General features: G+C 37.5%; 1 protein-coding gene across 3 annotated transcripts in view; it reads left to right on the forward strand.

Annotated features, from left to right (window-relative positions):
- LOC306871647 (transient receptor potential cation channel subfamily M member 3-like) overlaps positions 1-26060 on the forward strand; it is a gene marked incomplete at its 5' end in the record, with an annotated part of 440831 nt that overhangs the window by 286508 nt on the left and 128263 nt on the right. For all 3 annotated transcript variants that reach the window (XM_079419714.1, XM_079419715.1, XM_079419717.1), the window contains one exon: positions 1596-1772. In XM_079419714.1, coding sequence (XP_079275840.1) covers positions 1596-1772 — 177 coding nt within the window. Of the gene's footprint in view, positions 1773-26060 lie in introns of those variants that run through there.

Raw genomic sequence — 26060 nt, forward strand, 5'->3', positions numbered from 1 at the left:
GAGTCTCATTTTACAAAACCAGTCCTGACTCATTTTTATCATTTGAATCCAAATTATCTCAATTTTGAATGTTTTTAATTTTTAGTTTCAAATGCCATTATGAATTTTTGCTTTGGTATACAGTGGTGTGAAAAAGTGTTGGCCCCCTTCCTGATTTTTTATTTTTTTGCATGTTTGTCACACTTTAATGTTTCAGATCATCAAACAAATTTAAATATTAATCAAAGATAACACAAACACTTTTTCACACAGGGCCATGTGGGTTTGGATTTTGTTTTCCCTTCATAAAAAAACCCCTTAATTTAAAAACTGCATGTTGTGTTTACTTGTGTTATCTTTGATTAATATTTAAATTTGTTTGATGATCTGAAACATTAAAGTGTGACAAACATGCAAAAAAAATTTAAATCAGGAAGGGGGAAAACACTTTTTCACACCACTGTATATATTTTTAATTGTTGATGTAAACTGGAATGCTAATGAACTACCAGCTGTGCTGGTATGGTGTTTTCTTGTGGTAACCTTGGCAACTATGAGTGGGTGGGTCTTACGCAGGGTTTATCATACTGTACAATATGTCAGAGGTGTAAATATGATGAAAGATTTGTCAGGTTTTTGATCACAAATCAGTTTATCTTGCAGTTATTAATATCACTATATCAGAATAGTACAGATTTTGTGTGGTTGCATTTGTAGGCCTATATCTGATTCAAAATAATTAAATTTCCACATTCATTGCTTTGGTCTGTATTTTTATCTGCTCAGCAGGAGGAAGGTCCTCATTTTCTGTCTATGTAAAGTAGGTCTGTTTTCCGCCAGTCGTGAAACACATGACAGTGCAGAAAGGGCATATGTGCAGATCTTGGTGCTTTTACCTTTAATGTTGCATTTAAAGCTGCAATTAAGGTTCTTAGGTTTTAAAATCCCAAAGTGGTAAGTGTTTGTACAGGAGACCATGTGGGACTCTGCTGACATTTTTGCATTCTTGTGTCGATTAAAACCAGTGTGGGACCACAGGGGAGAAAGAGAGGGGGAACCTGTAGAAACCCTCAGCTTCTGTTCTGAATAACCCTTTAATCTTCACAAACGCTGAACGGCAAGTGCGGTCGACACGTGAGCTGTGAACTCAGATGAGAGAGGGAGATATAACAAGTGGAGAGGGAGGGAGGAAAGGAGGAAGGGAGGGAGAGTGTGTGAATGAGTGTGGGGAGAGAGCGTGAGGATGAGAGCTCAGTTCCAGAGTGACTCGCTTTGCCTTTGCCCGCTCAGTTTGAAGACATCAGGAGACTGAGACCAGGAGAGGAACCTTGCAGGCGGGGCTGCGCCGACCACAGTTTTTTTTTTGTCTCTCTCCTTCTGTGGTGTTCTTTCTACGGGTGAAGCCTCCTACATGAACTGAAGCAGCAGGACCACATGCAACAGGGTGTAGAAGCCAAACTCCCTCAATTTCTTTTGCTTCTCTGTTCAAGAAAAGAGCAGGAAAGAGATGCCCTGACACTCGGGAAGAGTTTTAGAAGAAGACGAAACATCACAGTGTAGGATTCCTTTTTTTCCGTGGCTTTTGTTCTAGATTTGTTAAGGAAACCTTCGAAGTTATGACTAAAAGAAAGTGGGAGGGGAGGAGAGAAGGCTTCAAAGTCAACTCCACAAGGGAGGAGGCGCAGGGGCCCGGGCGCCCCTCCACCAGAGGGCGCTTGTCCGAGTCGTGGAAGAGACTGAGCTCCAGACAAGGGTCTACCAAGAGGTCAGGACTGGCCTCACAGCAAGCAGCGGTAAGAAGCAGAACAGCATCTGTGTGTGCTCCATTTTTCCCAGTTTGTTGAATTTGGAGCAAGGGGGGTGGGTGCAGGGGAGGGACCACTGATGGAAGGGAGGAAGAGTAGAGAACGAGGGCATGGGATCACACAGAGATGGACAGAGGGGGTGCAGGAAAGAGTCTGGCTTAAGCAGGTGGTAATCTAAAGGTCCCCTTCTGCCTCTGAGGATGTCAATGGAAAGTTTCAGCACGTGTAGCATGTTGTGACCACTAAAGGGTTTTTATGATGATGAATGATGCTTTCATATGCACAGAACAGAAGCATGAGTGAGACAAGATAGGCAGAGTAAGAGTGAGAAGCTTTTATTGCCTAGATATGTACCACAATCAGGTGTTCTGGAAAACATTTTTGTTGTTGTCTGATATAAAGTGCTTTGTTGCACCAGGCCATAGAAAACTTTGTGCTTAGTTGGGGGAAATCGCATTTTCGCTCACATCTCTATAGTCAAAGATTGCAGTTGTTGCAGTTCCAGCAAGGAAACTCCAATCCCCTGATGCTTCGTCTCATTTTGGCTGATTTAAAGTCTATAGAAGTCGATTAGTACACAATGAGGGGAAACTCAGTGGATCAGTTGTTGCACATAAGCGTGCCCTGAAGCATGCTCTAAACCATCTGTCACCTAGCGAAGACAGATTCTTGTGCCACTTTTATGCAACTACAGTTGCTCAGTTTGAATGACTTGGCTAGAGGGATAGATACTGTACTTTCCTGTTTTTTGTTTTTTTTTGTAAAAATGTAGAAAGTTTTCTGTTAGGTTATTGAAATTAGATGGATATAAAATAGAAGACTATGGAATATCCCCATTTGGATAACTTACAGTCCAAAATTACTTATGATACAAAATAGTTGAAGTTGGCAGGTCAAACACACTGCATGTCTTAACAATAAGGATGGTCAGTGTAAGGGAGTTTTGAACCAGTTGACAAAACTGTCATTTGCCTTTTTAAGCTACTGCTGTGCTGTCACAAAGTTTTGCATTCACTGAGCTTGTACAGCCATTTTTGTGCCCTGGTATTCTGTGCTGTTGCAAATTCAGCCAATTTGTCACCAGGCTAATATTATATAATTGGCCAAATGAGAAATCGCGCGAATGACAGGTGGTACAAATGTGTATAAAACTAGTAATGTTTTGCATAGTGTAACATAATTTCTCAGCACAAAGTGTGTTTGTGAATTTATGGAGCATGTTGTGAATTTTGTCTTTGACAAGAAAACTTTAAATTTCTAGCAAATATAAAAATACTTACTACTAATCAGTCAGTTGTTGCATTCAAGTAAACATCTGAACTACTGGCATGACTGGCCAGCAAAAATAAATAAATAAATAATTTTGTTGAGCCCTGCACTAGACACCAAAACATGTATTCATTTACACAAACCGAAAACTGCAATCATAGAGATGGAAGTCATTAACTACCTACTTAGTCTTAAGTGCAGTTGTAATTAGGCTACTGAAATGTAGCAGAGTAGCATTTTTAAGTAGCCTATACACAGTATTTTATGCAAACTGAAAATAGTTTCTCTACCATTATATGACTCAGAGGCCGCTTTCACACACAGCTTTCCATTGAGTACTGTTCTGAATGTTAAAAGTATGCAGTTTATACTTGGATAAAGTTAATGGAAATACACTACATGGGAAATTTACTTAACATAATGAAGAATATCTGAAGTCTTGATGCATGTCTGAAAAAAGATCTAATTTAAGGACAAGGTGATACTAGAGTATATCAATGCCATCTGAAGTGAAAACAATCATTTGGCGAGTTTACTCTCATCCACTGTGTATTTAAATCCATACAATACGTGTTTACTTTGTGTTTCATGCCTAGACTCAGTTGTTAAATACTACATTCGTATTAACAGTATTGTCTTTATGTGGGTGGGTGTGAAATTATTTGTGGTCATGTTGCTATTGAAACGTCTCCGTTTTGTGTGTCATATAGATCTTTTGAATCGCACTTTTATCAACTTTGTTCAAATGAAAAGTGAACCAGTGGATATGGGCAGTCTAGATGTGTCAATGTGCATGTTTGTAAACCTATGCATCCATTTGCCATTTAGTGTAAATTACTTCTGAACTTTTAGACGTTTAGATGAGTTTAATAGAGACATTTTTGTCACAAGGCACCTGCTGGACAACTAGGATAAAAAAACAAACAAATGAGAACAAATGTGTCACCAAATGGTGTTAGGGAGACATTAAGGCGAGAAACACTGGGAAGTTCTGAGAATGTACCATGCACTTGTGTTGCATTATGAATTATGAAATTGAGCTTGTGTAGTTAAATGTACCTTTTGTTAAAGGGATAGTTCACCTAAAAATGAAAATTGTGTCATTAATTACTTACCCTCATGTCGTTCCAAACCCGTAAGACCTCCGTTCATCTTCGGAACACAAATTAAGATATTTTTTGATGAAATCCAAGAGCTTTCTGACCCCCCAGAGATGGCAACACAACTGAAATGTTCCCAGGTCCAGAAACGTAGCATGGACACAATAGTCCATGTGACATCAGTGGTTCAACCATAATTTTATGAAACTACAAGAGTACTTTTTGTGCTCAAAAGAAAACCAAAATAATATTTATTCAACAATTCTTCTCCTCCTCATCGCATGTGCGTACTTTCCTTTGCATGTAAACAACGTGTGCATGTGCTGCGGCTTATGTTAAACACGTCTAAAAGACTGGTAAACTCAGGGGAGAAGAATTATTGAATAAAGTTATTTTTGTTTTCTTTGCACAAAAAGTATTCTTTGTAAAATTAAAGTTATTTTAAAGGACTATTTTATCGATGTCCTTGCTTTGTTTCTGGGCCTGGGGACACTTCAATTGTGTTGCTGTCTATGGCGAGTCAGAAAGCTCTTGGATTTCATCAAAAATATCGTAATTTCCGAAGATGAACAAAGGTCTTATGGGTTTGGAATGACATGAGGGTAAGTAATTAATGATAGCATTTTCATTTTTGGGTGACCTATTCCTTTAATGTACATGTACTCCAACAGTCACCTCGAGGAGCTTTTACAGTTTTATATCCCAACTCAGGATAGTTTGCTTTCATGCTCGGCAGGCCGGACATTAGGCACTATGCGGCAGTGCAAACAGTGAGGAGTGAGTGCGTGCCAACACTACTGTTCAAACAGGCTAATTGTTCTGTAACGTACTTTTGAACCAAAGGAGGCTGATGAGAATGTGTGGATTCAAACCTTGGCAACCGTAGCTTGGAAACAGAGTCATTTATACATCTTTGTTTCTTTATATGGATTTATCTCAGTGGGAGGTGTGAAGAGGGATAGTGCTATAGTATGTTAAACTATAGAAACTCATAATCAATATTCTGTACTTTAGTGTTTACATGCTGTTAAATCCTGATGAAGTCCATGTGGACTTCAGGTTTGAAAATTAAGTGTAAAGTGTACTTGTAGCAGTTTGTCATATTACATCCCTGTTCATTCACAGTCTGAAGTTATTCTACCCTGGAGTCACCAGATTTGTGTCCCATTGTGTTTGACTACAAAGACTGGTTTACGACTTTCTTGTTCGTAAACACTCACAAAATCCACCTTGTGCCCAGTTGGTGTTAAGGCAGTCTTAAACAGCATTACACTGGGCAACTGAAATGGGAGCAGATCAGAGTTTGGAATGAGCCGTTGCAACCTCGGGGGGTTGATTTTGTACTGCTACCACAGGGCTTTAAGCCTGGCGGATGTGGCTTACTTTGGTTGTTATAGCAACAGTCGCACATATCACCCAGCACGTTTACAGTCCACTTCTCACTACAGTCAGAGATATGTCACTAGAGTTCCCATGCTTTTTAATTTAGTCTAAATTATTGAATACTGCTAAACTGTAGTGATTTACCTTTAAATCACTACAGTGATTTAAAGGTCCCTTCTTGTCACCTCAGAAAAGTCGAATCTGTGCTTCTGTTGGGCAAGGTCGCAACATGTCCTGTCTGGCGTCCAATATAAAATAAGCTCAATCAACAACATTTGTGGCATAATATTGATTACCACAAAAAATTATTTCGACTCATCCTTACAGTGGAAGTATTGGGGTGGGTTTTTACAGGATTTAAAAGGTTAGTTGACCCAAAAATGACAATTCTGTCATTAATAACTCATATTTTTGATAAAATCTGCGAATTCTCTGACCCTCCGTAGACCGCAATACAATTGCAATTTTACGTAGCTTTGTAAAATTACGGTTGAACTGATGTCACATGGACTATTTTACCGATGTCCTTGCTATGTTTTTGGACCTGGGAACATTGCAGTTGCATTGCTGTCTACAGAGTGTCAGAGAGCTCTCATATTTTATAAAAAAGATCTTAATTTGTGTTCCTGAATGAAGGTTTTATAGGTTTGGAAACAACATGAGGGTGAGTACTTAATGACAGAATCTAATTTTTTGAATGAACTAACCCTTTAACAGCAGAAATGCGTATTTAAAAATAAAAACACTTAAATTAACTCTTCTGTTCAAATTTGTTTATAATTTTCACTGTAATGTTGTTTTTAATTAAATTTATGGTTGTTTTAGGTGTAACATTATCTTGGCATTTGAATATAACTATACACAGAAAAGGTTAATAAGTGACATGTTTACACAAATGTTGTTTATGTCTTGTGAAATTGAGTAATTATTACAAATAAAGTTGGACAGATTAACTGTATCTCACTGTAACCCAGATTTTTTTTGCCCTTACAGAAAAAGAAACCAATTTTTTTGTAACAAATGTTGTTGCTTGAGCCTAACTTCTATTGAATGTGCACACATAAGGCCTTTTAAAAGCTTATTTCCATCTTCAACACAAGATTTAATTTTTCTGCTTTTCCATGACCGATCATGCCACTGCAGAACAACCCAGGTGCCTAGGTCTCAAATCACCATCCCTCAGCATTAGAAGAAATAACAGGCGTGAATTGGAAAGGTCCTCCCTCTGGTAAAGCCAAATGGCCTCTGGAGAGAAAGAGTCTCTGACAGTTGAAAAAGACAGAACCCAGCACTCCTCTCAGCCGATTAATGAGCTCACACTTCTGCCTGTGTGCGTTTCTGATAAAAAGCTTTTTTTTTTTCTCGAAATCCAGTCACCGCAGGGACCTAGGGAGCCTGTTGCTAGGATGGCCTCAGACACAACATAATTTTTATTTAAAAATACACAGTCACAATTGTAATTTTACACAATTTGTGTATTTGATTAACATAAGCTAAAAACATGCGTTTAGCTCAACCGTCTGCACCCTCTGTGATTGTGATTTCTCTTTACAGTCTGAAAATAGCAGCTGCTTTAAAAAGCTATTTCATACGGAGTTCTGGCTTTAACTGCGGTTAAAAACTTTGTTAAAAGTACAGTTCACCCAAAAATGAATGTTTTGTCATAACTTACTCATTCTCATGTTGCTTCAAACTGGTATTTCTTTCTGATACCCAAACCATTTTTTAGTGAACAGAAACATATTTTTTTAATGAAAAACGTAACGTGTCACACAAGGAATTCTGGTAATGTCACTGGAAGTGAAAAGAACAAGTCATCTTATAATTTACAAAGACTACATTTAACTGTGTTGACTGAACTGTAAAATTACATGAAGTCATGTTAGATTTATAGGGCCCTGAAATCAGTTTTATTGTTTTCCAAATTCAGTTTTTTATCTTTCTTCCATTTTTTATTTTTCTGGATTCCATTTTTTTTCAACCCCCCCCCCATTTTCATCTGTTTTAATGGTTAAATAAAATTTTAAAGCATGTCTAATTAATTGAAATCCTAAAACTTACAATATTAAACAGCACTTTTTTTGGAAGCATAGTAAAAATAAAATTAAGGCAATATGAAGTATTTTATTTTTTACCAAAATTTTAATAATTTTCCAGAAATACTGTTGTGTATTTAAAATTTTCTGCAAAGTAAATTCTGGTAAATAATTTTTTGGGTGAATGTGCCTTTAAATAAACTAAACCGTACATCTGCGCCATTAGCCGCTTTTCCACCCAAATTACCTGGAACCCAGGAACTCCCTCCCCCCCCAGACCTGTTGCTATCTGCGTTTCCATCGCGGTCTGAAGTACCGAGAAGATTAGGCAAATAGTCTGGTGACGTAACGTTAGGTCTGCGTGAGTTTCTCAATACCAAGTACACAAATTTCGGACTTTCATCCTCGGTAGTTTGGACTTCACGAGACTCGGGAGTATGAACTCGGAATGACACAAGTCCGGTAATTTTGCAAATGGAACAGCAGCATACTTGCTAACGTCAGTCAGCTCGCCTTGGCTGCTGCAATCTTCCTTACTGTATTTACAGACGAAATATAGGTTATGCTCCTCTCATCGGGATTCATGAGCACTGAGCACCCGGTGATCGCCTGGAGCTCACCTCTCCGAAATCGGCGAAGCACATTTTCAAATAGGCTCTGTTTTTATAAATAAACCACAGATTTGAGTTTAAACAACCACATTCTCACCTGAAATACTTTTAAAACTACATGTCAAGTAACATTATTTTTTTTTCTTTTAAATATGTGAATATATGGTGGTTGAAATACAATGCTGCGTGAACTGAACCAATCAGAATGTTCAGCGCCCAAGTCCCGCCCCCAAAAGTTCCAGACCTTTGAAAAAGTACTACCTCGCGAGCAGGTCCTTTCTGAGGGGCAAATTTTTACCCGGAACTTTATTTGGGTCCTGGTTCCTGCCGTGGAAACACACGGAGTACCGGCCCAAAGTCCTTAGTTCCTGGGGAACGTTTATCCCATCACACACTGGCACAACAGACTTGTCTTTAAAGAGATGATGGTGCATCGGTAACAGCCAACAAACCAACTAATCAGTGTACATGTGGCAGATTAATTTTTATCTTGGCAGTATTTACCCCCAGCTCATGCACATCTACCAGAGCTTGCCCAGACCATTTCATAGCAGATGAGATTACAGAAAAAGCATGTGACTCCTGCCTCAACCAGACCTCCACATTAGCATTTACCTTCTCAGAATGGGAGTAGTGCCCCAGGGTTGAAGCATCTATTCATTTCAGTGTGGATAGCCCCTTTACAGTGTTCAAAGGGAGTAAGACTGTAATAAACACCATTTTATATATAATACCATACAGTGCTGCTTTTATTGGCTATTCCTATTAGCCGCTAATTGCCATGTTGCCTTGGTAACACACTTGGCACAGGGAACTAATGTAAAATTTATGTCAAGCGAGTGTGGCATTTCCTCCTCTGCTCTGTTAGCATAGTTGCACTCAGCTCAGGGATCAGCGGTACCATACTATGAAAATAGATCCATCCTTTATGCTGTGCCAAGATACAGATAGATATTTGTTGTTATTAAATGTTCATTTATAGCTCTATAGGTTTACCTCTATCGAATTACCTTACCCACTTATATTTGGGCATAGCTAAAATGTTTGGTAACACTTTATTTTAAGGGCCAGTTCTCGCTATTAACTAGTTGCTTATTAACACGCATACTAGCATATTTGCTGTTTATTAGTACTTATAAAGCACATATTAATGCCTTATTCTACGTGACCATATTTTAGATCCCTTAATCCACCCCAAACAATCTTAAAAACTACCTCACTAACTCTTAATAAGCAGCATATTAGGAGTTTGTTCATGGAAAACGCAAGTTAATAGTGAATGTGTTCTCTATTCAAAGGTCACCAAAGGTATTTTTAAAGACTTTAGAGGTTCTTTATCAGTTAAAGGTGTTTTTCTTATTTCTTTTGTCGTGGTTAATAATGACACAAAACTTAACTACAGGCCCATGTCCAGTTGCCCCAATTTGTTATTTGTTATTGAATTCATGTGCATTACTTTTTGTGGCTATATTGGATATTTCATGTTTCTTTTTGTGTATGTTTTTTAATTTGATTGTATTTGCCATTGCTTAAATTGAAAATTAAGAAAAACTTTTTGTTTTTTTCATACTATACATTATAATATGCCTCATATCTGTAGCATTGTAGAATTGAAAGTGATTTATTTAGACAGTGTAGTTCAGAATTTTATTGATTGTTGGCATTAACATAAATAAATTTTTAGCTTATCACTAATTGTCATTTTAATGTACATGTATCCCTTATTTCGATAGTAAATACTGCACTTGTGTGTTTACCAACTTTAAACATATATCAGGGACAAATACTCAGACGTAAACCTCTTTGGCGATGTTCTCATTCGTAAAAATGGTATAAAAATGTAGTGAATATTTTTTTTTGTTTTTTTATCAGGGTTAGGTTATAGTATTTATAACTAGCTTATATAAAACAGCAGAGGTCTATGGACCGTCCCAATTTAGATGACTAAGTAAATGTGTTTGGGTGCCTTTTGATCTACAGTCATCGGCCATCGCCAGAGGTTTGTAACTATATATAATTGTCAGAAATTAGATATATTTGCATATTTGTATTAAGTCATTTGCGAAGCACTGCAATTTTCGTTATGAAGGTAAAATGAATGTCACCACATTTAAATAGCAATTGCACCAGTCATTTTACATTTCTTAATCAACTTATCTGCTCCAACAGGACAGAAAGTCTTAGCTCAAAGAGGCTAATTAGTGGGTTTCATATCCCGCCACAGCCCTTATTAGTCTGACAAAAATTCATGCAGAGGGAGATTAGAGCAAGAATACCTCAGGCCTCACAGTGAAAGCCTGCGGAGTTGAAGAGATTCATCAACACAGGACCTCATAAAACCATCTGTGCATCCTCTGTTAAGATGAGCAGCGCTGTTTAGTATAAAGCAAAGCAATAACTAAATCAATTCATTTTATGTGAATGCTCTTTTATGGGGCTGTAACATTTACATAAAATATTTACCTCAAAGTTTTGTAGCTCTGAACAAACACAGCATTTATCTTCTGGTGTTTTAAATGTCATTGAGTTAACACTTAATATTACAGAACTTTCTCAAAGTGTTAGAGATTGTGCATAGTCATGGCATTTATTAAATGATTTTGATCTTCTTTCCTTAGCTTTATAAGATGAGTGGGAATTGCTCTTGTCCAGACCTGCTAGTGTTTGTCTTGTAGTCATTTATTCCTGTGGGAGCTCACACATCCACACATCGTTTTTTAGGATTTTCCTTTCCACAGCCAAACGGTCCTGTCCTTTTTGCCAACGTTTGTTTCACTAAACTCTTTGTCTGTCTTACTCCTTTGTTGTGTCTTTGACCCCATTGAATTGCTTCTAGGCATTATTAAATTCTGCATGTCTCTTTTTATCATTTCCTCTTTATAAAAAGCTGTTTTGATCTCAAAAAGCATCACCATTTGATAATGGAGCCTTTAATGATGGCACCTTTGACTGGCAACTGCTATAGTCTGAAAACCTGTGAGGAATGCTGGATGCTGATTGGACGGTCTGTGATAAATTGCCCTTAGACAGACTCAAACCTGTTGAGTTATTGAGACTTTAATTAGAGTCTTCTCCAGCAGTGAGACAGTCTTTACTAATTGCATCGCAACCCTACAGTTTATTTTATTTTTAATTGTAATATTTTTTTTTTCTTTAGTCTACTTTTGCAAGGTGAAAGGTATTAGTTGAGACTTTAATTGGCTGCTAAAGGCTGAAAATCTCTTTCCTTAGCTCGACAAAAACCCACTTTCAGGTCATGTATGTGTGTCATTATAGTGTCATCAGAGACTTGCTATTCTGTCTGAGCTGAGACAGAAATGAAATGGATTACAGTTACATGGAAATAATGTTGCCCTTTGCACAGATACATTCAGCCAGAAAAAGTACTGAGAGACATAAAGAGTATGCTTTTCTTCTTAGAATAAAGTAAGTCTTACAAAGTTTTCTAATGTGTTTTTTTTTTTTTTTTTACAGTTTTGTATCGACCAGCAGCGTGACTATTACTGGTCTCCGGCACCCTTTAATTATGGTGAAATGTCAAGCCTGCTGATTAAGTCATACTAACTAGCATAGGGTGAATTTTGATCTCTCTCAAAAATAAAACAAGTTAAGTATTGTATACGAGTTATTTAATTTCCCATAGGAAGATGCTGTAAAACAGCCTGGGGCATACTGAATACTGCAGATTTTGTATTTTACAAAAGTTTGAAAAACAAAATGTTCAAATAGGTCAGGTGTATAATTGTGGTGCTTTAGGCAGAGTTTCAGGACCAGAAAGATTGATTGAAGATGTATGCAGTACAATTTACATACTTGACAGTGAAATATTGCATCTATTGTTTAAAACAACTCCTCCCCTCAGGCAAAACAAATTTGTATGCAGTGTATGAAGGCAAGAAGCTGGAAAGCTAAGATAAAATATGAAAAGAAAATCAGGGAAAAGAAATGAAATGAGAGAAATTAAAAAAATTGAAAGAAAGGGAAGAAGTGAAGGAAAGAAATAAAAACAGGATGGGAAAAAAAGAAAAATAAATGGAGTGAACGGAAAAAGAATTGCACTTAAATAAAAGTAAAGTGAGAAAGGAAAGAAAATGAGAGAATTGAAATTAAATGTAGGAAAGGAAATTAAAGAATATTGAGTGGTAGGCTACAGAAAAGAGAAGCAGCAATGGGGCCACCATGGAGAAAATGTAATTTATTTAAAGTTGAACTTTGCAGTAGAACTTTGAAGTGGAGTTAAACAGTGTAATCTGTTGCTATAGTGACCCCAGAACCACTAACACTGTGCTGCTTAAAAATTAATTGTGAAATTCTATGCGAGTGTGTGTGCTATGTCTGTCTGTATTAAATGACTTTGTACAGATTTGACTATACTTCCAAAATGCCCTCACTTTTTAGAAATGTCCTCACTAATATAATGAAACCTTTTGAACACTGACTAGTGAGGCTTATAAATCAGCAAAATCATGCTTATATTTAAATCTACTTTTTTGCATTGGGGTTCAGGTTAGGTGATCGAAACATATCATTAATCTGATATAAAAACAGTGGACGTCTATGAGATATAGTGAAACAAATGTGTGTGCATCTGTTTCGTAGGTCATATATATGCGATTAAAAGGATATAAACAAGCATTTATGCCAGGTACAGCATCATGTATATTTTATGTAAAGATTTGTTTGTCTCCATTACTGACTTTGCTCTAAGAATGACTGGAGCTTTCAAATCAGACACACACGTCCAAACACGTCCTAACGATAAAAGCGTTTTAATTTCAAGCTAGAGTCCCCTTTACAGTCCGCATTATGATGAAGTACTGTAAACATAGTCAGTGTATTAATGATGTGTGACTGGTTTTGCCTGATGTGTTGAGCCTGTTTTTTTTTTTATGGCTGCTCACTGGGCCCTATGGGTTTGATGGCTCTATATGGGGAAGTGAGCAGGGAGTGATCAGCCGGTGGAGGTCTTCCTGAGAGAGGGAGGAGACCCAGTAGGAGACTCATCCCATCCTCTGACTCCTCCACAGCCCCACAGAGCTGCTATTATCCTCTTGCCTCCAGGGCCAGGCTCAGCATCATAGGATTAGAAGAGCACCAGTGACAGTGCGGTATTGTAAAGAGACACACACACCTATATGCACATCTCAAATATTCATACCAAATGCACATGCACGTCCTCCTGAACAAAATAAGCATGCTAATACAAAGCACACACTTGTAATACCTGTCACACCTGCAATTAAATATGCCTTCCTGCATTCAAATGCACATATGCACAATTACTTTTATTGACAGCAGTGCACACAATTATAACGGAGCATAAATATTTGGATAGTAAAGAGCATGTATTATAATCTTAGCAGCATTTTTTACATGCAATTTTAATGAATTCATACTTTTAAGAACCATTTCACAGTGGGCAATACAATGTAATTTGCTGACTGGCAGATGGGAATTGGTTTCATATTCACACTCGTCTGTTCGCAAATCAGATCTGGCACAGGCGCAGGAGAGGAAAATAGCTTGAACCTGTAATGCTTCTCAGCTTCCTGCTGCGTCTTAAATGATCTATTATTTTTAATACTTCAAATTAAACTAGCTACAGTGATTCTGTAGTTCTGCAGATGCGAAATGAGAATTATTTGTCATCACAAATCATTATTTTGAATTGACGTTTTGTAAATGAACCGGGATACACGTTGGTATGGGTGAATGTTTCCTTTGTGAATTCAAATTTACATCGCTTCCTGATTGAGAATAATATCAAGCTCACAGTGGGAGAAATGTTGATGTAATTCACTGTAAATTGCCTTTCACTGGCTTAAATGTAAATTTCAGTCATTAACAAGCAAGCCATTTAGCAGGCTTTCTCATCCACAGTGACTTACTGAACATGCTTAAAGCATCTCAAATTTGCAAACTAAAAAAACCTCTGCATCTGTTTTTGTCAGAACTACATTCTGCTTGATGTCTCTTTTTTTTGTTCTATTTTCAGTCCAACCTGTTTTTGTCCTAGTATTCACACAATTCCATTTGCAAATGGCAGAAATTGTTCCCATTAGATTGAATGTCTGATTAATGTGATGTCTTAATGATACTGCTTTCCTGAGTGTCCAAAGCGTATGGCTCTAAACAGTCTGGCCATGTTTGTTTTGCTCTTTAGAAAGAGGGTCAGGGTACTTAACATGAAGTATTTTCTATGTTAACGCTTATTATTAATGCTTAATGTTTTGCCACTGCATTTCTGACTTCCCTTCTGATTTTTGTGCCTGATTTAAAACATTTTTGAACAAATTCCTGATGTTTTTTTTAAATGCATTTAAGTAGTCTGTTTTACAGACAGCCATTTTGGACACATCATCACCTCTGTAACTGAAGGGGAGAGGGCGGGGGGGAGTTGTGGCCTAATGGTTAGCGAGTTGGACTCGTAGTCCAAAGGTTGCGTGTTCGAGTCTCGTGCCGGCAGGGATTGTAGGTGGGGGGAGTGAATGTACAGTGCTCTCTCCACCCTCAATACCACGACTGAGGTGCCCTTGAGCAAGGCACCGAACCCCCAACTGCTCCCCGGGCGCCGCAGCATAAATGGCTGCCCACTGTTCACAGTGTGTGTTCAATGGGTTAAATGTAGAGCACGAATTCCGAGTATGGGTCAACATACTTGGCTGTATGTCACTTCACTGAACTGAGTACAGGAGGGTTTACAAAATACTTGGTCCCTCTAGTGGTTAGGTCTGGAAATGTAGGCTATTCTAAATGCAATGTATTGGATGCTTTAAAATAATGCTTATTTATTCCACATTTCCCTAAAAAAAAAAAAAAAAAAAAAAGCAATTTCGTGTAATTATGGAGAAGTATTTTTTGTATGTTATGAAGTATGTTAATGTACTGTAAATTTTAATACTAAATGTATATTTTTGGACTTTTTTTTCAGCTGTTAAGTAAAGCACGGCATGACCTTGCATCATGTGGTACAAATGTGGTTAAAATCAAGGAAAAATACAAATGAAACCTGATAGAGTTGCTGCCGTTGTCTGAGAAATTCTTTAAAGCATTGATAGCACTGCATATGTCAGTGCACACCGAAGATTTAGATCCGCATAACTTTAAACCTAGTACAGTCTGTTCTCCAGAAGTTGTTAGAAAATGACTTACTGCCTCATTGTGACGCCTCTGATTTGCAGACTGCAGAGGTGAAGGAGCATTGCCTTGCAGAAGTGAGTTTAGATGAAAGCTTGAAGATGCAGTGATTGCTCTGTCTTAAAGTGTCAGGGCAGCTACTTTAATTTAGCACAGGCAGCTACTAGCAACTAGTGAAGCGAGACAAAGATGGTGTTAAGTGACCTTCTTAGGCTGATTGAAGATCAGGAGCCACATTCTGGATCATCTGTAGTTTAATTGTGCATGCAGGAAGGTCAACCCAGGTCAAAATCACTTGTAGCAACATGTTGTGCTGAATCCATGGGCTTGCTGGGATGACAAGGAGCTCTGACCGTGATGCCCAACAAGTTTCTGGTAATTCACTGCCACTGATGTAGCAGAATGAGAAGCAGGGTTGTTTACCATTTGGACTTTAAATGAGAATACCTTTTAAATTCCAGTTCAGCTTCTGAATTTGAATTTACGTAGCAAACAGGATGCAGAATTTAAATTCTAGTTTGCATTTTTTTTTACTTAACCCATAAGAACCCACGGTGACGCGAGTGTCACAAACAATGGTGATTATCTGGAAAGGTCTTTTGAAAGCATCATCCCACACTTTCAACTCAGGAAGTCCCTAAGTGACATATAATGAACACCCAGGTTCAGTCATGTGACAATGTGTGCATTTATGTTGCCATGGCAACATTTCCAAAATGGTGTTCTGTCTGGTTAGCACATGTTGCAGTGTCAGCAATTTTTTAAACGCTTCAACCCATGCAACAATTCTAATATTTTAGTAACATATCCTAGATACTCTTATACCTGATTTTAATACATTTCTTGAACAAATTGATATAAAACAAGTTACAAAGATATTGTGGTGACATATGTCACATCGCGCTATTAACCTTATAAAAGTAGGTGGAATTTTGATGTGACGTATTTGTCACATTAAAGGGATAGTTCACCCAAAAATGAAAATGTAATGTTTATCTGCTTACCCCAAGGGCATCCAAGATGTAGGTGACTTTTTTTCTTCAGTAGAACACACAAAGATTTTTAACTCAAACGTTGCAGTCTGTCAGTCATATAATGGCAGTCAATGGTACTCACGGCTTTGAGAGAAAAAAACAAAAACATACACAGACAAAACCAAATTAAACCCTGTGGCTCGTGACGATACATTGAGGTCTAAAGACACAAAATTATAAGTCTGTGCAATAAACTGAAACATATTTATAGCTTTATTTTGCCTCTGATCCACCGCACGGATATCGTCAGGAGCCACAGGGTTTAATTTGGTTTTGTCTGTGCATGTTTTTGTTTTTTTCTCTCAAAGCCGTGAGTACCATTGACTGACATTGTATGACTGACAGACTGCAACGGTTTGAGTTAAAAATCTTCGTTTGTGTTCTACTGAAGTCACCTACATCTTGGATGCCCTTGCGGTAAGCAGATAAACATCAAATTTTCATTTTTGGGTGAACTATCCCTTTAAGAAAAATGGTAATGAGCTGCTCAATTAATTTAGCTGATTCAGTTATTTTAGTGTTATATATTTTCTGCTGCTCATTTCAAACCATATTTTAACAAATCTACGTGCACGTTTAACATGTTGATCTCCAATATGAGCTAGTTATTTATTTTTATTCAGTTCGCACATTTTCGAGTTGTGCAAAAAAAAAAGGAAATTAATTTCTGGTTAAACCATATACCTGAAAAGGTAGAATTTTGATATGTTATAAATAGTTGTTGTAAAACTTAATGGTCACAGTTATGTGGTTTTGAAATATGTTGTGGCAAAGCAAATAAAATACAAAAACTGTATTACTTCTGAAAAAGGTTTTTGTTTTATCTTCCCAATTATTATTTACCAAAATGTTGTTTTTTTCAAATTTAGAAATAAACGCCCAATGTGACATATACAGTTGTGGTCAGAATTATTGAAACCCTTGGTAAATATGATCAAAGAAGACTGTGAAAATTAACCTGCTTTGTTAATCCTTTTGATCTTTTATTTAAAAAATTCACAAAAAGCTAACCTTTCATTGGATAATAAGAATTTAAAATGGGGGGAAATATCATTATGAAATAAATGTTTTTCTCTGATACACATTGGTCACAATTAACGACACCTTTTTATTCAATACTTTTTGAAACCTCCATTTGTCAGTTTAACAGCTCTAAATGTTCTCCTATAATGCCTGATGAGGTTAGAGAACACCTGACAAGAGATCAGAGACCATTGGTTCATCCAGAATCACTCCAGAGCCTTTAGATTCACAGCTCCATGTTGGTGCTTCTTCTCTTCAGTTCACCTCACTCATTTTCTACAGAGTTCAGGTCAGAGGACTGGAATGGCCAGCAGAAGCTTGGTTGTGTGCTCAGTGACCCATTTTTGTGTTGTTTTTGAGGTTTGTGTTTGGATTATTGTACGGTTGGAAGATCCAAACATGGCCCATTATAAGATTTCTAACAGAGTCAGTCACTTATTGATTTTTTATCTGTTGGTATTTGATAGAATCCATGATGCCATGTGTCTAAACAAGATGTCCAGGACCTCCAGCAGAAATATAGGCCCACAACATCACAAATAAAGCAGTATATTTCATTGTACACATGGGGTACTTTTTATCCCTGTGTTCACCAAACCCATCTTGAGTGTTTGCTGCTAAAAAGCTCATTTTTTTGTTTCATCTGACCATAGAAGCCAGTCCCATTTGAAGTGCCAGTCCTGTCTGATAACTGAATATGCTGGAGATTGTTTTTGGATGAGTGAGGAGAATTTTTCTTGAAATCCTCCCAAACAACATGTGGTGATGTAGGGGCTGTTTGACAATTTGTTTTTAAGGTTTTCTGACCCCGAGACTCAACTATTTTCTGCAATTCTCCAGCTGTGATCCTTGAAGAGTCTTTAGCCACTCAAACGCTCCTTCTCACCGTGCATTAGGACGATATAGATACACGTCCTCTTCCAGGCAGTTTCATTACATTTTCTGTTGATTGGAAATTCTTAATTATTGCCCTGATGGTGGAAATGGGGATTTTCACTGCTCTAGCTCTTTTCTTAAAGCCACTTCACTAATTTGTGAAGCTCAATTATCTTTTGCTGCACATCAGAAATATATTCTTTGTTTTTTCTCATTGTGATGGATGATTAAGGGAATTTGGGCTTTGTTTTCCCTCCTATTTATATTTCTGTGAAACAGGAAGCCATGGCTGGATAATTTCATGTTCATAATCACCCTAGAGTGCTCAAAATTGTGAATATGAATGGGAGTATACTTCAGAGATATTTTACTCTTAAGAATTTCTAGGGGTGCAATAATTGTGTCCAACGTGTGTTTGAGAAAAACATTTATTTCATAATGATATTTCCCCCCATTTTAAATTCTTATTATCCAATGAAAGGTTAGCTTTTTGTGAATTTTTTAAATAAAAGATCAAAAGGATTAACAAAGCAGGTTAATTTTCACAGTCTTCTTTGATCATATTTACCAAGGGTTTCAATAATTCTGACCACAACTGTATGTAACATTACATATCGTTCACAAGGAGGGGTTGTATTTCAAAAACAACTGCAGAAACATTGGTCCATTTGGTTTGTTTTATATGCCCCATAATTTTCCTATAAGGAGAAATTGGTCCGGGTTTGTAATTTCCCTGTGTTGAATTTATTTTTGTATTTCATTCTAATTCAGTAAAGCCCACTTTTTGTCATTACAACTCAACTTCATGTGTGTTGTGGCCAATTCCATTCAAATTCACACTGACAAGACAGCCATTTCTTCAGTTTTGAATGAGTCTTTGAAAAGAACAGATGATCTGGAGGCAACTCTCATCAGACACAGGTTGTTAGTGACAGACAGCAGGTCAGTCCCCATGAAGTGGACATTTCAGAAGCTTGATTGCTTTCCAATAGGGTGCTCTGAAAATGACCTGATTAAAAACAGCTCATTCAAGTATGTTGTCAAGAGCATGATGAAAATGGTTGATCTGTTTTCCGCTTTCATTTTTAGCAGTGAAGTCATTAAAGGCCTCTTAAATCTGATCAGGAGGGTGTCTGTAACAAGTCATGTATTGAAGATTTCTTCAAGTGCATATTGAGAGGCTGAATTATTGCAGAAAATTATTCTCAATTGGAAACAGAGAGATCAGACTTGGATATGGGGAGTGTGTGGTGTGTTGTGAATATATGGTTTGGCAGTTGATGGCTAGCACCTTTTCAGTGTAAAAAGTGATAGTGAGAAAAGTGGTCTGAGGAAATGGGGGAAGAGAGAGGTGAATGACATCAACAGTCTGCAGGTGTATGAACTGATGATCATGGTGTGGAGGTATAAGTGGCTTCGGCCACCTCTATCAAAATCGAAAAAGGCCCTTTTGAAAAACTGAACTGCTGTTCTGGGGTCATGTGATGTCTTTTGGACTTTATACAGACTCTGGTCATGTGGCTTCAGCCATATATGTTCCTTTTCTTCAACATAAGCATTAGGTTATTAAGGTTTCTGAAAGTTTTTAATTCATCTTGCTGTTCTGCTTTATTTAATTTTAGTTCATCAGTATTAGTTGACTATAATAATTTTTTGTTTTACTCTGGCCCTATTTAGTTTGAATTCTTGTCAGATCTTTTAAGAGCTCAGTTAATCTGCAAATTGCCTATTTCATCAGGTTCAACTTAACTCCATTTAGTCCAGTTTGCATAATAGTTAAAAATATAAATATAGATTTAGCATTTATATTTAGCGATTATGCTAGTTTGAGACCACTGGTTTAGATTTAGCTAATATACATGCTGTTCTGAATCTTTACATTCCTGTTTCCCCTTCTATATAGAGGACTTTATAAATCACATGTGCATAATAAGAAGTACTTATGCTTATAAGAAAAAATATTTATAAGCAACAGCTAGATCAATAAGATTTTTCCTTATATTCCCCAGCTCAGCTCAGCTCAGGTGTATGGATTTGTTTTATGTGATGGCCATCTAGTGTTTGAATAGATGCATCACACACAGATTTTAATTTGTGTTTGTGTGTGTGATTGAAGTTATTTAAAATCTAGAAAAATGACGAGTGGGGAGAAATCAGAACATGGAGTAAGAATGAGCCTATCAGAGAAGATATGAGGATCTTTAAATGATAGTGATCATGAATTTTTTTTATAGATATCAGACATGGAAGATATAAGAAGTGTCTAATAATCAAAAGACTTTAGTGGCAGTGAACACTGTTGATGTCAGGGTAACTAAATTATTATTGTGAAACGAGCACACAGCCTCTGCAATCCCCCAAAACAAGCAAGCGACACACATTCCCATAATGCCTTCCATTCCCGAGTTCAAAATGGCAACAAAAACTATTCTGGTGCACACTTAACCTATGTCTTTAATTCAAAGTGACATTAAGTAGCACAGTGCATGTATTTCCAAGGTTATATTCTTCCATGATTATTCACGTAAATGGGCTAATGTTACTATAAAGCCAGACAATTTCAGTAATCATTTTACAGAGTGCAATGTTACATAAACAGGAACTATGAGTTCCACAACCGGATGGAAAAGCCTGAAGTTGTATAATACATCAGGAAGAATATCTTCAACCTTTGCTAATGGAGCTTTGACAATAGAGCACACAAACACCCTGTCAGATACCCTCGGTACACGAGTTAGATCACATATAATCACCTACGCTTTTTGAAACTAAAGAAGCAAATGGCTCATTATCGTGACGACCAAGAAGCGTTTGATTTTCACTGCCCACAACCGCACAGCATCCATCTCCATAAACAATCTCTGCGGCTCTAACAAGCATACACTTTTTACATAATTAGACCTTCTGGTGGGTACGTAAGAGATACAAATACAGTGCAGCTCTATTAGTGATTGTTATAATATGTTCTAAGTGAGTCTATATAATGAAATATGGTATAGAAAGATAACGATCGTGCAAAATGGGTTGCATATAATGTCTTTGAGAATGAAACAGCAAGGGTGCAAAATCACAAAGCATTCTGCAGAGATTAAAGAATGATATAGTGTGCTTGGAACATTCACTTCTGCGACTGTTCCAAATTGGCTGGGACTGTCATGCTCCCGAACTAATACGGCTTGCGACCGGAGCTCATTAAAGAGACATTTCTCACTTCATCATCCTTTCTGAATAATGATGAGGGTGCTTTGCTATAGTCTTTACAGATTTCATCACAAATGCATCACCCTGTTGGACTTGGACCCTATTGGTTGCGTAGTAATTCTTCATCGACCTGATAAGTGAGCAGGTTTGGTAGCACTGGGTGTTTGTTAAAGTCTATTTTCAGGGGAGATTTTTTTCTTTAAAACTTTTTGAAAATCCTTTTGTTTTGTTGGATTACTGTATGCTTTTGTTTTGGTTAAAATAGTGCAAATTATTTTATAAAAAAAATATTCAGAGCAATATTGCAGTGCTTAAAATCACCCAATGACAGTCTCAATGAATGACTAAGGATTGTGGGAATGGCCATTACGATGATGATAAGTTAAATAGAGAGACAGAATCCTAAGTCATCACATTTTCTGTCCATTTTCCGGAGAGGCCTTTGCTACTGCACAACTGGTAAAAACAAACAAAAAAATATTGGGACGCTTTTGTTGGGTTTTTTCTCCTCATTTTTGTATGTTGGTGTATATTCATTTTGACTATAAATAAAAGTACTGTAGTACATCTTTAAGCACTTATTGAGCCATCAAGCATTATTTTACACTGAATCACTGCTCATAATGGGATTTGTCCTGAAACTGGTCTGAAAATTTGTCCTATTTCAATCAATACTTGTGGGTGTGTGTCTGACAATATTCAACACCTTACATGTACATGCACGTTCAAATATATTGCATGCACTTCCATAAACGGACTGAAATACACAAACATACTGTGAAACATAATTTCCACACCACTGTCTTGCGGCGAGGAGGTAATGACATGTAAACAGTGTGTGACTGCTTTCGTGTAGGTCAAAAATTAATTAGATGCTGCTGTCAATTGCTTGTTTGTGTGTGTGTGTGTGTGCGCACATGTGACCTGATCCTGATTGTGTTGTGCAGATGTTGTGTGGTGCATGCTGAAGTTAAAATAAATGCTTCTGGTTAAGTGGTTGACTTTTACCCTAAACTACACTCACTTTCTGAAACACTACACTCACTTATCACCAGTCTGAAAGAGGCTGGGAGTTTGGCGTGTGAATTTATAAATAGTTTGTTGGGGCTTGTCTGATCACATCCATGAATGTGTCAATGTTTTCCCCCCAGTATTTTCAGTGTCTTCACAATAATTTAATCCTACCTTTCAGATGGTGTGACTTTCTAAAGAGAGAGCGAGCAATTTTTATGTCTAAATTTAAACCCAATTTCTTGTTTTGTTATTAGCACAGGGTCGCTCCTGTTGTGCGATCTTTTAAACATGTGTGTGTTATAAGGAAATATATCTAAAGGATTCAGAAATATGCTCTTGTCAGGCTCAGGTTTATTTATAGCACATTTCATATACAATTCGATTAGTAAAACGAAAGATATCAAACAGTTTTTACAATTAGTTAAGATGCCAATTAATAAAGAAATTAAATAGAGTAATGATTTTTTCATTTAAAATTGTATTGATTTATATCCTGATTTATTACACCATTAACAGGATGGAACCTGACAGAATGAAAATAAAAACAGTGTTCAGGAAGGTGCATGTTGAATAATTTATTACTTATGTAATTGTAACCCGTTACACGTGATAAATTTGTGTCAACTTTACAAATGGACCAGTGGGCTCAAAAGATTAGGTTCGTCCGGGGAGAGAGAGATGATACAGCAGCAATGAATACTCAAAACAAAAGGATGAGGTAAGAACAAGTTTGAATTTACTGAATGTTCTTTTCTTTTACTTTGTTGTTAGAATTAAATGATTGATCAATTAGTTGAACATGGACCATATAACCTCACACAGGCGTAAGGAAAACAATAGAAAATGAAACAAACAAAACAAAACAAAATTTGAAAGTCCAAAAGTTTGATGTTTCTCAATGAACAGATCAGTTTGTAAACTCAGTCCAAAAGTTCGTGAGGCACTTAATTCAGTCGTCCTATTCTGCCCTGGATAGAACAGAATAAATTGATGTGTGGTTCTAATCCTACCGTTCAAAGACGAGAAAGTTCAGTTTCAACAGGGAATTCAAAGGATTCGTTAAACGGGCGGCTCGCCAGTCCAACCACACCGTTACACACACAGGAAGAGCTGAGACGGTCCACACTTCAGGAATGATTCACACTTCGTTCGATTTCACATGCAGGACGGATCACACTCATCAATTGGACATCACAGCACTCACATGGAAACAAAAGCAGAAGAACACAAAAAAAAACCTGGCCTTGAAAACACAAGGCCCAAAAAAAAACAATTAGCATTTGACACTATATACACGAATCAATTCAGATTATACACAACTTCTAATAAAACACAGCAAATAATGTCCATTTATAAGACTCTGTACAATAAATTGTCTTTATGCAATAAATTGTCTGTGCAATAAACACGTTTTTGCATACTTTCTGGTAAGCATCTTATTTAACACACATACATTGCCTTCCATGGCATTAATTTCACATAAATGCCAAATTACATCTTTCATTTTACACTTGGCTGTATTTGCCATTAATGCTGCACCAAATAAACAATAATTTGATGTAACACACTTAATATGATCCTAAATGAACCTTATTGAACAATACTGAAATTATTGAAACTATATTAACTCACCAAGGAACTCGTTTACATGTACATCAGAAGAACCAGGGAAGTTCCAGATGATACACGTTCTCAAAATGTCATTCTCGGGCATAAACTGCTTCTCTCTGAATCCTTCGTTAGAGATATATATATACACACACACTGTATTAGCTTTTAAACTCGCGCTAATATTGCGTCATTGACATGCGGTCAACACATAACGTGAACAATCATATCACTTCACTCATTTTACTGCTAACTTATTTCTACATCGTCATCATATAAATGATTTAGAGGCATTTATACAACTCTTACATCAATTTCTCGACTCAGTCGGAGCTTCAAATCTCCCGGAGCAGCACAAGCATCTGCTCGCGTCAGAGGTTCACAGAGAAAAAGAAAGTTCTAGAAGGCGCTGCTCTCTAAAAGTGCCGCGATAGCGGAATTTTCCATGACGTCACTCAAAATGCGATCTCATTGGAGGCTTATGTAAAGGGAGATAACGCTATTGGACATATTTATAACATTCAATATTTATATTTCTCCATTTCTATATAATTAATTATTTTGTTTGCAGTCTTATATTTGATCTGAAAGTATGATCTTTTATACTTTAACTCTGTTTAATTTGAAGTGCATTTTGTCTCTGTCCACTGGTAACCTGGGTTACACTTTCCCCCTCTGAATTCAGGCACGTCCTCGGGCATGCTTGGGGTTGACTTGTCACCACTATAGGAAAAGCACCAGACATATTCAAGGACTGATCACTGATGGATGTGGATTCTTCCAAGGAAGTGGTAAGTGCAGAGCTCAACCCCAGCAGTAAGGACTGAATGACTAGTGTTAGGGGATTTCCTAGTTTATGATACTGGAATTTGTTAGGAGGCCCACGCTGCCTTTTGGAACGTCTAGTGTCAATAGCTCCAAGGTTATCATCTGTAACGGGCTGGTTACTTGTAACATCCTGGGCAGGTGAGATTGTGTCATTGGACTGTGTTTCCTCCGTCACAGTGTCCGACAGACCTGAAAACTCCAGCACATTTCCATTCATAGGTGCTAACAACTCTGGGGGCGCAGTACTTTCAATGCATTTGCTTCTGCAGTTCTCCACTTCAACAGTGTCTCCATCTTGAACAGGTATACTATTTTCTTCTTCATTTTCTGATTGATCATCTGTGGAGTCCTCTTCTAGTCTGATGTCAGGTAAGGTTTCTTTTACAAGGTCTACGGCAGCCGGAAGGGTTCCAGTGTCGGGTAAGGTTTCGTTCACAGGTTCTACCACAGCAGCAGGGGAATTGAGAAACTCTGTTTCAGGTAAGTTCTCTACGGGCATAGGATGTTCTGGAGGTGAAATAATTTTCGTACTAAACTCCAATTGGCGTCCTGAATTTCCAATATAAGAGTCATCCTCTGATTCAGACTGACTACTCAGATGTTCTTGAGGAACCGCTTCATGTGCAGAGTGGGATCTGGTTCTAGGCTTATGACGAATTTTCAGAGGGTCTGTTCCTTCAATTTCATTCAGGGGTAGAAACCCACAAGGCAGTAGAAGGTCGCGGTGTAATGTGCGGACTGGTCCATCTTTCCCTTCTGGGCAGACTGTATATACTGGCATGTCACCTGCTTTCCGGACTACCACATAGATCTCAGAGGCCCATTTATCTGACAACTTGTGTTTCCCTCTCAATCTGACATTTCGCACAAGGACTCGATCACCCGGTTCAAGTGTAGAAGCAACTACATTTCTGTCAAAACGTCTTTTGTTCCGGTCAGCTATTTTGGATGCATTTTGAGAAGCAACTCTGTAGCTTTCCTCCAATCTACTCTTTAGGGATTTCACATAGTGCGAATGGGACTGTAATGGGAAGTTGGTATGAAGTCCGAAAGCAAGGTCGATCGGCAGTCGAGGCTGCCTCCCAAACATTAGCTCATATGGTGAGTATCCAGTTACATCGCTCCTGGTGCAGTTATAAGCATGCACCAATGGTTT

This window comes from Barbus barbus (genome assembly GCF_936440315.1).
Source record: "Barbus barbus genome assembly, chromosome: 6".
NCBI lineage: Eukaryota > Metazoa > Chordata > Actinopteri > Cypriniformes > Cyprinidae > Barbus > Barbus barbus.